At 43.3% G+C, this 14,649-nt stretch overlaps 1 protein-coding gene across 1 annotated transcript in view; it reads left to right on the top strand.

The window, feature by feature from the left end:
* The window catches only part of LOC133645995 (CD2-associated protein-like), a 146,332-nt gene that overhangs the window by 76,330 nt on the left and 55,353 nt on the right, over nucleotides 1-14,649 (top strand). Inside the window, exons 10-14 of the mRNA XM_062040918.1 lie at nucleotides 2,210-2,263; nucleotides 4,805-4,841; nucleotides 7,927-7,986; nucleotides 12,137-12,872; nucleotides 12,935-13,092. Coding sequence (XP_061896902.1) covers nucleotides 2,210-2,263; nucleotides 4,805-4,841; nucleotides 7,927-7,986; nucleotides 12,137-12,872; nucleotides 12,935-13,092 — 1,045 coding nt within the window. The remainder of the gene's footprint in view (nucleotides 1-2,209; nucleotides 2,264-4,804; nucleotides 4,842-7,926; nucleotides 7,987-12,136; nucleotides 12,873-12,934; nucleotides 13,093-14,649) is intronic.

Raw genomic sequence — 14,649 nt, 5'->3', positions numbered from 1 at the left:
GGAATGTTTAGTTGTTGACATGAACTTGACTGGCTAGTAGTTTTAGTTGCAGCTAAAGTTGGAATGTTTAGTTGTTGACATGAACTTGACTGGCTAGTGGTTTTAGTTGCAGCTAAAGTTGGAATGTTTAGTTGTTGACATGAACTTGACTGGCTAGTAGTTTTAGTTGCAGCTAAAGTTGGAATGTTTAGTTGTTGACATGAACTTGACTGGCTAGTAGTTTTAGTTGCAGCTAAAGTTGGAATGTTTAGTTGTTGACATGAACTTGACTGGCTAGTGGTTTTAGTTGCAGCTAAAGTTGGAATGTTTAGTTGTTGACATGAACTTGACTGGCTAGTAGTTTTAGTTGCAGCTAAAGTTGGAATGTTTAGTTGTTGACATAAACTTGACTGGCTAGTAGTTTTAGTTGCAGCTAAAGTTGGAATGTTTAGTTGTTGACATGAACTTGACTGGCTAGTAGTTTTAGTTGCAGCTAAAGTTGGAATGTTTAGTTGTTGACATGAACTTGACTGGCTAGTAGTTTTAGTTGCAGCTAAAGTTGGAATGTTTAGTTGTTGACATGAACTTGACTGGCTAGTAGTTTTAGTTGCAGCTAAAGTTGGAATGTTTAGTTGTTGACATGAACTTGACTGGCTAGTAGTTTTAGTTGCAGCTAAAGTTGGAATGTTTAGTTGTTGACATGAACTTGACTGGCTAGTAGTTTTAGTTGCAGCTAAAGTTGGAATGTTTAGTTGTTGACATGAACTTGACTGGCTAGTAGTTTTAGTTGCAGCTAAAGTTGGAATGTTTAGTTGTTGACATGAACTTGACTGGCTAGTGGTTTTAGTTGCAGCTAAAGTTGGAATGTTTAGTTGTTGACATGAACTTGACTGGCTAGTAGTTTTAGTTGCAGCTAAAGTTGGAATGTTTAGTTGTTGACATGAACTTGACTGGCTAGTGGTTTTAGTTGCAGCTAAAGTTGGAATGTTTAGTTGTTGACATGAACTTGACTGGCTAGTAGTTTTAGTTGCAGCTAAAGTTGGAATGTTTAGTTGTTGACATGAACTTGACTGGCTAGTAGTTTTAGTTGCAGCTAAAGTTGGAATGTTTAGTTGTTGACATGAACTTGACTGGCTGGTGGTTTTAGTTGCAGCTAAAGTTGGAATGTTTAGTTGTTGACATGAACTTGACTGGCTAGTAGTTTTAGTTGCAGCTAAAGTTGGAATGTTTAGTTGTTGACATGAACTTGACTGGCTAGTAGTTTTAGTTGCAGCTAAAGTTGGAATGTTTAGTTGTTGACATGAACTTGACTGGCTAGTGGTTTTAGTTGCAGCTAAAGTTGGAATGTTTAGTTGTTGACATGAACTTGACTGGCTAGTAGTTTTAGTTGCAGCTAAATTTGGAATGTTTAGTTGTTGACATGAACTTGACTGGCTAGTAGTTTTAGTTGCAGCTAAAGTTGGAATGTTTAGTTGTTGACATGAACTTGACTGGCTAGTAGTTTTAGTTGCAGCTAAAGTTGGAATGTTTAGTTGTTGACATGAACTTGACTGGCTAGTAGTTTTAGTTGCAGCTAAAGTTGGAATGTTTAGTTGTTGACATGAACTTGACTGGCTAGTAGTTTTAGTTGCAGCTAAAGTTGGAATGTTTAGTTGTTGACATGAACTTGACTGGCTAGTAGTTTTAGTTGCAGTTAAAGTCGACTGCGATCACGTCTGCACAGGCTTGATACAACAATGTTCCTTTTCTTACTCTGCTTTGATGCACTCTTTATGAATTCATTTGTGGAGCAAAATGCGGATGAAAGGGTTGAGATGTGATATCTTCTTAGCCGCATATACTCACCCTGCGTCTGACCTCTGTGCAAGACACTTTTGTCTGAGGATGAAATATTTACTTCACTCAGATCAAATACATTTTTCTTTTTTTACATTCTCTCAATAATGATCCCACAAACAAATCTGGACTGTTCATATAATTGTGCAGATTAGAATACCCCACTATATCTAATAAGTAACATTCTGTAAAAAAGACTCTGGTTTTCCACTCCAAGAATTAGGACATTTGCTTAAATCTTATTAGAATGCCACCTGTCAATCAGCAAAATGTGTTTTGGACATAAGCGCTTACAAGCTTGCCAAAAAAAAGGTTATCCATTTTCAAAAGGATATGCAGGGCATGTAGCTTGATTGGTGTTTGGTATCACACTAAATGGATTGTTATGTTTCAGGCTCACCTTGTGAGAGGGTCACGTAAGTCCTCACTCAAGCACGACTCTGAGGAGGTAAGTTCTCTGCCAGCTCCTCATCCACTAGATCAGCTTTGTTCATTGCACAACAGAAATATACACACAATACAACTCTTCCACTTCTCATGCAATACCCAAATTGGAGCCTTGCGTACTTGCCAATACAGGTATTGATACAATACAACCTATTTATTATTACCCATGTGGAATGGACTTACACTGTCTTTAAGTTGAATTAGAGAGGTTATGTTTTTTGGTGACATCTAGTGGGCACAATGATTTATGAAGATAGGCTCATAACTTCAATGATGATTTATGAAGATAGACTCATAACTTCAATGATGATTTATGAAGATAGACTCATAACTTCAATGATGATTTATGAAGATAGACTCATAACTTCAATGATGGGTTGTTACTGGATATTTTCTTGGAGACTTAAACTAAGTAATATTATTTCATACCTCTTTATTTTGACAAATGTTGTGATTTAGGCTGCAATGTTGTTCAGTTAAGTACACGTATGTAGCCTATAGCCTACCATGTTTACCTTTTGTGAATGATTTCACTAAAATACAAGACCAACCTTGGCCTTACCCGACAGGCACAAGACATGAATACAACGATGGGAACTTGTTGAATTATGTCCTGACGTTGAGCAACTCAAACATAACCTTGAAACAACATGCTTTTTGTTGACCTTTATTCAATAAGTCAGGTTGTGACGATGATTTGACATTGAAATGTGGTCATTTCCCAACCAATATTCTACAACACAAATACATTGAAACAACATGCTTTTTGACGATGTTTATTCAATGTTAGGTTGTGACGTTGATTTGACATTGAAATTTCGTCATTTTGTTTCAATTTACAAGTACAACTATTTTGCAAGGTTGTTTGTAAGTCAGATTTAAAGGACATGTATGTCAAATGAAGGTTGTATCAATGTCTTGTGAGGGCCTGGCTGTATGCTGTAGGACAACTTGTGTCAGAGCTCTTAAATCACACATTTAAAGGACATGTATGTCAAATGAAGGTTGTATCAATGTCTTGTGAGGGCCTGGCTGTACGCTGTAGGACAACTTGTATCAGAGCTCTTAAATCACACATTTAAAGGACATGTATGTCAAATGAAGGTTGTATCAATGTCTTGTGAGGGCCTGGCTGTACGCTGTAGGACAACTTGTATCAGAGCTCTTAAATCACACATTTTACATGCAAGCCAATACAATCAGAAACTATTACTATACGTTTTAGCCCTTCTTAAAAACATGAGTCCACATGCACGGTTTCAAGAAGAACTCCTACACATAATAGCCAACATCAGCATTTGGTTAGAATTGTAAAGATTCCTGATTGCTTCTTGTCCATCCCTCCTTCTTTCAGTGCATTTATTTCAATCTCTATTGAAGTAAGCATCACTTTTTCTTCTTATTACTAAAAAGTGCCCACTTAAGTGGATGCCAGCATACATGCTCTGAGACCCAAAGGGGTCATTTCCGTGAGATGTTTCAATTGGACATGTTGTTACTTCTTGACAAACATGGCAGTGATGTGCTAGATAGAAGCAACAGGACAGGGACTTCCATTTGTCTCCAAACCTTCTCTATATCCTTTCTTAAACTGTGCTAGTCTTCAGCAGTTCTTTCACCTCCTTTTTCTGCAACCAAATGTTTTTTCATGGATTTATCCAGTTAGATTGCCAGTAGGATTTGCGCATGTACAAAAGCATGGTCGGCACAGTCAAAGCTGCGGTTACATCCACAAGCGCTTGCAGTACGTCGGCCTTAGTCAGCCCAACCTAGAAGTTGCTTTGCAGCGTCAAATCTTTTTGTCATGTACTTTAGCATCTAGAAGGGTGGCAGCACTGTCTCACTTTCATACTTGCTTGGCTTGTGCAATGAAAAAGTAGCTTTCATTTCATTGGCCTGTTATTGAAGTAGTAGAATGCTTGAAAAAGGAGACCAAACACAATATAATTGGATTATCGTCATCACCACGATGCAAACAATCTCAGGGCTGTACGCTAAGCTTTTTCACTACGAGCATCTGTGCTACTAAATGAAAAATGATGGAGCACAGAAACAAGTTCAAGACAACATACGTTTAAAGACAATGCCATCATAAAGTCTATTGTAACCCCCAATCAAACACAGAAAACATCCCTAAACTGTCGGGCTGAGCAATATGGATCAAAACTCATATACGATATATATCCAAATATTTGTACGTAAGGTGAAGTTAAACCCAAATATGTGTGTGGAGTTGTTTTATTGAAACAAATACTTCACATTAGTAACTTTTTTGAAATGTTCAAGTTTCATGTGTAGATCAACAGTATCATATTATGTACATTTCACTACATAACATGTAGTGGTCATAGATGACGTTGTACACACCATCTTCAAGCCACTTTTATTTACGTGCCTCCACTTCAACTGTGTCTTCTCCCCGTCATCCATGTTGTCGTGTTTAGCGCTTCCATATGGAGTTTACTGATAGATATACAGACCTTTTCCAAAACATGAGAATATCCTGACAAACACCTACTCTTCACTTCTTGTTTCCTTTCAGAAACCGAAGAAGCCACTTCCACCTTCAAAAAGCATAGGTAAGGATGTTTGTATTCTGGACCTAAGAAGTACCTTTGTGTTAGAGAAGGGACAAAGACACCAGTCGCTCTTAAAGGGGAACTGCACATTGGAGCTTTTTTGCCAATCATTCACAATCTCTACATGAGACAAAAACACCTTACATTCCCTTTTCTCTGTATTCTACTTTGTGAAAAATGACTAGCAAGGGGTGGCTAACAATGGTACGTCATCACAAGTCTTTTAAAATGCTTCACAAACTCACAACATCCGGGCAAGGAAAAACTCAAAAGACACCAATTAGGGAAAAATAAGAAACCTTGCGAAAGGGCGGAGGGTCACTATCTACACCCATGTGTGATGGGCTGCCATGGATGTGGAGTGGGTATAATCATCATTGAATTGTTATATTGATAGATCATGTCCACCGGGAAGCCAACAGACAGTCTTAGGGGGATCTTCTTGTGGGCTCAGTCAGAGTGGTCCCCCTCTGCAGCAGAACTTGGGTCAGCTAGCACTGAACCTAGACTGGTACCTTTCCAGAAATGATCTGTGGCCACCTGGTATCTTAGAGGGGGGACAGACTAGAAAATCCTCTGGTGTAAAAAGGGGATCTAAAAGTCCAAACACATGTTCCATGCCACTACTATACAGGTGATATGCAGGAACGTTTCCTGTCTCAACAAGGCATACAGAAGCAGCTCAAGCTAATTTGTATTTTTATTCACCAAAGTTATTAGCAGCTCAAGCTAGCTAGTAGTTTGTGGTCAAAGGAGCAGTGTGAGCAAGGCAGTATGTCACAACAAAAGTAGTTCCTTACAATAAAAATGTTGTGTTACAGCATGTAAATGGAGTGTTGTTGCCTTTTTATTCATGTTGTTTCTAGTGCTTCTGAGGCGGAATAGATGAATACCAATGACCTACAATTTTCTAGAAATGGTTGACATGTGTTCTTGTTTCACACAGGGATTGTGGAGGATAATCAGCAACATTTTTAAGTGTAAACATTTGATTATTTAACACAACTTACCTTTTAGTTAGTTACAAAATATAATGAACTCTTAATTGCTTGTATTCTGACACGTGACTTCTTCCCGGATGTGGTGGTCAGCCAAGCCAAGATGGCAGTGTGCAAACTATGTAAGCACGCAAGGGGCCTGGCTCTTCCTGCAAAAAGCAGATAGCAGCAACAATGCAATGGAATAGATCCCTACACGTTATTAAAAAAAGATTTGTGGAGTGATGTCAGGGATTATCTGTCAGTGGAGTTCCCAGACATATTGAACCATGGTTGCATTTCATGATTCAACTTTGTGTCTCGCGTCCACGTAATGAAGAACACCTGTACAAAAACCAGGGTGGGGCCATTGAACCAGGGTGGGGCCATTGAACCAGGGTGGGGCCATTGATCCAGGGTGGGGCCATTGATCCAGGGTGGGGCCATTGAACCAGGGTGGGGCCATTGATCCAGGGTGGGGCCATTGATCCAGGGTGGGGCCATTGAACCAGGGTGGGGCCATTGATCCAGGGTGGGGCCATTGAACCAGGGTGGGGCCATTAAACAGTATCTACATTGTGTCCTGAGCCCAAGTCCATGCCTTTGAAGGCAGCTGGGGTCAAGGAAGTGTACCTTCCCTGAGCATGGTGCATAATGAGTATTTTAGTGTGAGTGCACCTTCCCTGAGCATGGTGCATAATGAGTATTTTAGTGTGAGTGTACCTTCCCTGAGCATGGTGCATAATGAGTATTTTAGTGTGGGTGTACCTTCCCTGAGCATGGTGCATAATGAGTATTTTAGTGTGAGTGTACCTTCCCTGAGCATGGTGCATAAGGAGTATTTTAGTGTGGGTGTACCTTCCCTGAGCATGGTGCATAATGAGTATTTTAGTGTGAGTGTACCTTCCCTGAGCATGGTGCATAATGAGTATTTTAGTGTGAGTGCACCTTCCCTGAGCATGGTGCATAATGAGTATTTTAGTGTGGGTGTACCTTCCCTGAGCATGGTGCATAATGAGTATTTTAGTGTGAGTGTACCTTCCCTGAGCATGGTGCATAAGGAGTATTTTAGTGTGGGTGTACCTTCCCTGAGCATGGTGCATAATGAGTATTTTAGTGTGAGTGTACCTTCCCTGAGCATGGTGCATAAGGAGTATTTTAGTGTGAGTGTACCTTCCCTGAGCATGGTGCATAATGAGTATTTTAGTGTGAGTGTACCTTCCCTGAGCATGGTGCATAAGGAGTATTTTAGTGTGAGTGTACCTTCCCTGAGCATGGTGCATAATGAGTATTTTAGTGTGAGTGTACCTTCCCTGAGCATGGTGCATAATGAGTATTTTAGTGTGAGTGTACCTTCCCTGAGCATGGTGCATAATGAGTATTTTAGTGTGAGTGTACCTTCCCTGAGCATGGTGCATAAGGAGTATTTTAGTGTGAGTGTACCTTCCCTGAGCATGGTGCATAATGAGTATTTTAGTGTGAGTGTACCTTCCCTGAGCATGGTGCATAAGGAGTATTTTAGTGTGGGTGTACCTTCCCTGAGCATGGTGCATAATGAGTATTTTAGTGTGGGTGTACCTTCCCTGAGCATGGTGCATAATGAGTATTTTAGTGTGAGTGTACCTTCCCTGAGCATGGTGCATAAGGAGTATTTTAGTGTGGGTGTACCTTCCCTGAGCATGGTGCATAATGAGTATTTTAGTGTGAGTGTACCTTCCCTGAGCATGGTGCATAAGGAGTATTTTAGTGTGAGTGTACCTTCCCTGAGCATGGTGCATAATGAGTATTTTAGTGTGAGTGTACCTTCCCTGAGCATGGTGCATAATGAGTATTTTAGTGTGAGTGTACCTTCCCTGAGCATGGTGCATAATGAGTATTTTAGTGTGAGTGTACCTTCCCTGAGCATGGTGCATAATGAGTATTTTAGTGTGGGGTGCACCTTCCTGTTTGCTTCCTCATTTTCAACATTTCTTCATGTTCTACTGGGTGATTGTTAGCACAACACAGCCTCTCTTGTTAGTGCAGGGAATGGTATGGCTTTCATCTCTGCCAATGTGCTTGTCTTTATTTTGCTGTCAGAACAACCTCTGCTCATGATTCCTTTGCAGCTCTCAAACCAGAGGTTCCCAGCGCCGACAAAAAGCCACATATCAGGCCAGAAGACAAAGGTACACATTTCACTCTTAATTCCTCCCATATGCACCACTTTGGGAAGTTATTAACATTAGCAGTGATACATCAATATCTGTGTGGACTGTGGCACCAATTATAGAATGTTGCACTGCTAAAGGACATCATTTTTAAATAGTAGAAGAAAATGATTAGGTCTGGTACTAAAACAAATGCATGCATAGGCGATTAAATCAAAGTAAACAAACCACGCAAGGTATTCCCAATTTGCTCGATAAATGAGAAACGCTAATCTGAAATTAAAATGTGTAAGGGCAAGGTGTTTAGAAACATAAGATAACATATTTCATCATGAAATACTTCTGAGCACTTAGAGAAGCAAACATGCAATCAAAAATCACAGAAGAAATGGAAACTATTTAAAATGAGCTTCACTTACCAACTGAATATAAAAAATACCCTTGATTTATTACTGCAGACCTTCCAGAATTTCAAAATCCAAGCTTGTTGCACATGACAAATACCAGAAGACTCTAAAGTCCGGCTTGTTGGCCCACAGCATCCTACACAGGATGACTACAAGACCTTGTTGGCCCACAGCATCCTACACAGGATGACTACAAGACCTTGTTGGCCCACAGCATCCTACACAGGATGACTACAAGACCTTGTTGGCCCACAGCATCCTACACAGGATGACTACAAGACCTTGTTGGCCCACAGCATCCTACACAGGATGACTACAAGACCTTGTTGGCCCACAGCATCCTACACAGGATGACTACAAGACCTTGTTGGCCCACAGCATCCTACACAGGATGACTACAAGACCTTGTTGGCCCACAGCATCCTACACAGGATGACTACAAGACCTTGTTGGCCCACAGCATCCTACACAGGATGACTACAAGACCTTGTTGGCCCACAGCATCCTACACAGGATGACTACAAGACCTTGTTGGCCCACAGCATCCTACACAGGATGACTACAAGACCTTGTTGGCCCACAGCATCCTACACAGGATGACTACAAGACCTTGTTGGCCCACAGCATCCTACACAGGATGACTACAAGACCTTGTTGGCCCACAGCATCCTACACAGGATGACTACAAGACCTTGTTGGCCCACAGCATCCTACACAGGATGACTACAAGACCTTGTTGGCCCACAGCATCCTACACAGGATGACTACAAGACCTTGTTGGCCCACAGCATCCTACACAGGATGACTACAAGACCTTGTTGGCCCACAACATCCTACACAGGATGACTACAAGACCTTGTTGGCCCACAGCATCCTACACAGGATGACTACAAGACCTTGTTGGCCCACAGCATCCTACACAGGATGACTACAAGACCTTGTTGGCCCACAGCATCCTACACAGGATGACTACAAGACCTTGTTGGCCCACAACATCCTACACAGGATGACTACAAGACCTTGTTGGCCCACAGCATCCTACACAGGATGACTACAAGACCTTGTTGGCCCACAGCATCCTACACAGGATGACTACAAGACCTTGTTGGCCCACAGCATCCTACACAGGATGACTACAAGACCTTGTTGGCCCACAGCATCCTACACAGGATGACTACAAGACCTTGTTGGCCCACAGCATCCTACACAGGATGACTACAAGACCTTGTTGGCCCACAACGTACACATGATGACTACAAGACCTTGTTGGCCCACAGCATCCTACACAGGATGACTACAAGACCTTGTTGGCCCACAGCATCCTACACAGGATGACTACAAGACCTTGTTGGCCCACAGCATCCTACACAGGATGACTACAAGACCTTGTTGGCCCACAACATCCTACACATGATGACTACAAGACTTTGTTGGCCCACAGCATCCTACACAGGATGACTACAAGACCTTGTTGGCCTACAACATCCTACACAGGATGACTACAAGACCTTGTTGGCCCACAGCATCCTACACAGCATGACTACAAGACCTTGTTGGCCCACAGCATCCTACACAGGATGACTACAAGACCTTGTTGGCCCACAGCATCCTACACAGGATGACTACAAGACCTTGTTGGCCCACAGCATCCTACACAGGATGACTACAAGACCTTGTTGGCCCACAGCATCATACACATGATGACTACAAGACCTTGTTAGCCCACAGCATCCTACACAGGATGACTACAAGACCTTGTTGGCCCACAGCATCCTACACAGGATGACTACAAGACCTTGTTGGCCCACAGCATCCTACACAGGATGACTACAAGACCTTGTTGGCCCACAGCATCATACACATGATGACTACAAGACCTTGTTAGCCCACAGCATCCTACACAGGATGACTACAAGACCTTGTTGGCCCACAGCATCCTACACAGGATGACTACAAGACCTTGTTGGCCCACAGCATCCTACACAGGATGACTACAAGACCTTGTTGGCCCACAGCATCATACACAGGATGACTACAAGACCTTGTTGGCCCACAGCATCCTACACAGGATGACTACAAGACCTTGTTGGCCCACAGCATCCTACACAGCATGACTACAAGACCTTGTTGGCCCACAACGTACACATGATGACTACAAGACCTTGTTGGCCCACAGCATCCTACACAGGATGACTACAAGACCTTGTTGGCCCACAGCATCCTACACAGCATGACTACAAGACCTTGTTGGCCCACAGCATCCTACACATGATGACTACAAGACCTTGTTGGCCCACAGCATCCTACACAGGATGACTACAAGACCTTGTTGGCCCCCAGCATCCTACACAGGATGACTACAAGACCTTGTTGGCCCACAACGTACACATGATGACTACAAGACCTTGTTGGCCCACAGCATCCTACACAGGATGACTGCAAGACCTTGTTGGCCCACAACGTACACATGATGACTACAAGACCTTGTTGGCCCACAGCATCCTACATATGATGACTACAAGACCTTGTTGGCCCACATCCTACACAGGATGACTACAAGACATTGTTGGCCCACAGCATCCTACACAGGATGACTACAAGACCTTGTTGGCCCACAACGTACACATGATGACTACAAGACCTTGTTGGCCCACAGCATCCTACACATGATGACTACAAGACCTTGTTGGCCCACAACGTACACATGATGACTACAAGACCTTGTTGGCCCACAGCATCCTACACATGATGACTACAAGACCTTGTTGGCCCACAGCATCCTACACAGGATGACTACAAGACCTTGTTGGCCCACAACGTACACATGATGACTACAAGACCTTGTTGGCCCACAGCATCCTACACAGGATGACTACAAGACCTTGTTGGCCCACAACGTACACATGATGACTACAAGACCTTGTTGGCCCACAGCATCCTACACAGGATGACTACAAGACCTTGTTGGCCCACAACGTACACATGATGACTACAAGACCTTGTTGGCCCACAACGTACACATGATGACTACAAGACCTTGTTGGCCCACAGCATCCTACACAGGATGACTACAAGACCTTGTTGGCCCACAACGTACACATGATGACTACAAGACCTTGTTGGCCCACAGCATCCTACACAGGATGACTACAAGACCTTGTTGGCCCACAACGTACACATGATGACTACAAGACCTTGTTGGCCCACAGCATCCTACACAGGATGACTACAAGACCTTGTTGGCCCACAACGTACACATGATGAGTACAAGACCTTGTTGGCCCACAGCATCCTACACAGGATGACTACAAGACCTTGTTGGCCCACAACGTACACATGATGACTACAAGACCTTGTTGGCCCACAACGTACACATGATGACTACAAGACCTTGTTGGCCCACAGCATCCTACACAGGATGACTACAAGACCTTGTTGGCCCACAACGTACACATGATGACTACAAGACCTTGTTGGCCCACAGCATCCTACAGTATGACACTAAAAGCAACATTATTTCCAAGTTAGAAGAAAAAAGAAAGTACTCATATTCCAAAATAATAAATGGTATATTGTGGCGGGCACTAGGACCATGCTCACACTCAGCAGAATGGGTGTGGTTTAAATGTCTTCTTGGGCACATTATAGAAGTGCATATTGTGTTTCATTGTGTATTGCAGTCTTGCAATAAAGACCTGAGAGAAACAACGCTGTGTTTCTTGCATTTGCCACATTGGTGACCCCGACAATGTTTCACGCAGAAGAGGAAGTTGTGTCTTCATCGGCCATGTCGCCCCAACTCCAGCAACCTGCATTCCCCGCGGGGACAAAGCTTCCGGAGTTCTGGCAGAGCGACCCGGCATCATGGTTCCAGCACATCGAGGCACTTTTCCACCTGCGAGGAATCACTGACGACGACTCCCGGTATTACTTGGTCGTAACAGCCCTCGACCAGGCGACCACTCGCGGCGCTATGCAGCTGTTGCGAACGCCTCCACAGAGCGGCAAGTACGCAGCCCTCAAGAATCTTCTGCTTCGGAGATTTACTCTAACTGACGCTGAGAGGGCAGATAGACTTCTTTCCCTGCCGGGTTTGGGCGATAGCACCGCCGTGGATTTAATGGACTGTATGCTGTCGCTGCTGGGCTCCGAGGAGGGCGGGTTCATTTTCCCGCATCTTTTCTTGAGGCAGCTACCACCTGCGGCCCGTGCGGTGCTAGCTAACTCCACTTCTCTGGCCTCCGGCGATTACCGGGGCTTGGCTGAAGAAGCTGACCGGGTGCTTCTGGCTTCCAGACGGTTTGCCGTGCAGAGCGTAGAAGCGCCCCCCCTGCAGACGATGGAGAACGCGGACCCAGCGGTAGTGGCGGGGGTCGCTACCCGGAAAAGGCGCGAAGTGAGCCAGTGCTTCTTCCATCAACGTTTTGGCGCCAAAGCTCGACGGTGTGTTCCTCCATGCTCCTTCACGGCTCCGGGAAACTCCAACGCCGGCGTTCAGTAGCGGCTGTGATCGCCAGCGAAGCAAGCGAGCTGCTCTTCATCGCTGACTCGTCGTCAAGGAGACGTTTCCTGGTGGACTCCAGTTCGCAAGTCAGCCTGTTATCTGCCACGGACGCGGACAAGGCGACAGGTGGTTGCGGGCCGCTGCTGAATGCCGCCAACGGCTCGTCAATCGACACTTTGGGCTCCAGGTTGGTGACGGTGTGCTTCCATGGACGCAAATTCCAGTAAGACTTTATCATCGCCGCCATCACGGTTCCCATTATTGGCGCGGATTTTCTGTGTGCTAATGGACTGCTTGTTGATGTTGCTAACCGCCGATTGATTGACGCTGTGTCTTTTTCAACTTTTACATGTAAGGCGGGGGACTTGGACCGTTAACACACGCTAATTATTTGGTATCTGGTGACGTTTTTCAGCGCACACTATAAAAGTGCATATTGTGTTTCATTGTGTATTCTCATGTTGGCAGTCTTGCAATAAAGACCTGAGAGAAACAACGCTGTGTTTCTTGCATTTGCCACAATATAATACATTTATTTTGAGCGTACATGCTCAGTCAGCGAGAAGATCAATGAATACCACAATATAAACATGAGTAAGGAGAGACTGACTGGTACATTACCACAATATAAACATGAGTAAGGAGAGACTGACTGGTACATTACCACAATATAAACATGAGTAAGGAGAGACTGACTGGTACATTACCACAATATAAACATGAGTAAGGAGACTGACTGGTACATTACCACAATATAAACATGAGTAAGGAGACTCTGACTGGTACATTACCACAATATAAACATGAGTAAGGAGTCTCTGACTGGTACATTACCACAATATAAACATGAGTAAGGAGACTCTGACTGGTACATTACCACAATATAAACATGAGTAAGGAGACTCTGACTGGTACATTACCACAATATAAACATGAGTAAGGAGACTCTGACTGGTACATTACCACAATATAAACATGAGTAAGGAGACTCTGACTGGTACATTACCACAATATAAACATGAGTAAGGAGTCACTGACTGGTACATTACCACAATATAAACATGAGTAAGGAGAGACTGACTGGTACATTACCACAATATAAACATGAGTAAGGAGACTGACTGGTACATTACCACAATATAAACATGAGTAAGGAGACTCTGACTGGTACATTACCACAATATAAACATGAGTAAGGAGTCTCTGACTGGTACATTACCACAATATAAACATGAGTAAGGAGACTCTGACTGGTACATTACCACAATATAAACATGAGTAAGGAGACTCTGACTGGTACATTACCACAATATAAACATGAGTAAGGAGACTCTGACTGGTACATTACCACAATATAAACATGAGTAAGGAGACTCTGACTGGTACATTACCACAATATAAACATGAGTAAGGAGTCTCTGACTGGTACATTACCACAATATAAACATGAGTAAGGAGTCTCTGACTGGTACATTACCACAATATAAACATGAGTAAGGAGACTCTGACTGGTACATTACCACAATATAAACATGAGTAAGGAGACTCTGACTGGTACATTACCACAATATAAACATGAGTAAGGAGTCTCTGACTGGTACATTACCACAATATAAACATGAGTAAGGAGACTGACTGGTACATTACCACAATATAAACATGAGTAAGGAGACTGACTGGTACATTACCACAATATAAACATGAGTAAGGAGACTCTGACTGGTACATTACCACAATATAAACATGAGTAAGGAGACTCTGACTGGTACA

Source organism: Entelurus aequoreus, linkage group LG03, assembly GCF_033978785.1.
Source record: "Entelurus aequoreus isolate RoL-2023_Sb linkage group LG03, RoL_Eaeq_v1.1, whole genome shotgun sequence".
NCBI classification, from domain to species: Eukaryota; Metazoa; Chordata; class Actinopteri; order Syngnathiformes; family Syngnathidae; genus Entelurus; species Entelurus aequoreus.
Note: the sequence above shows the minus strand (reverse complement) of the source record. Positions and strands in the feature narration are given on the sequence as shown.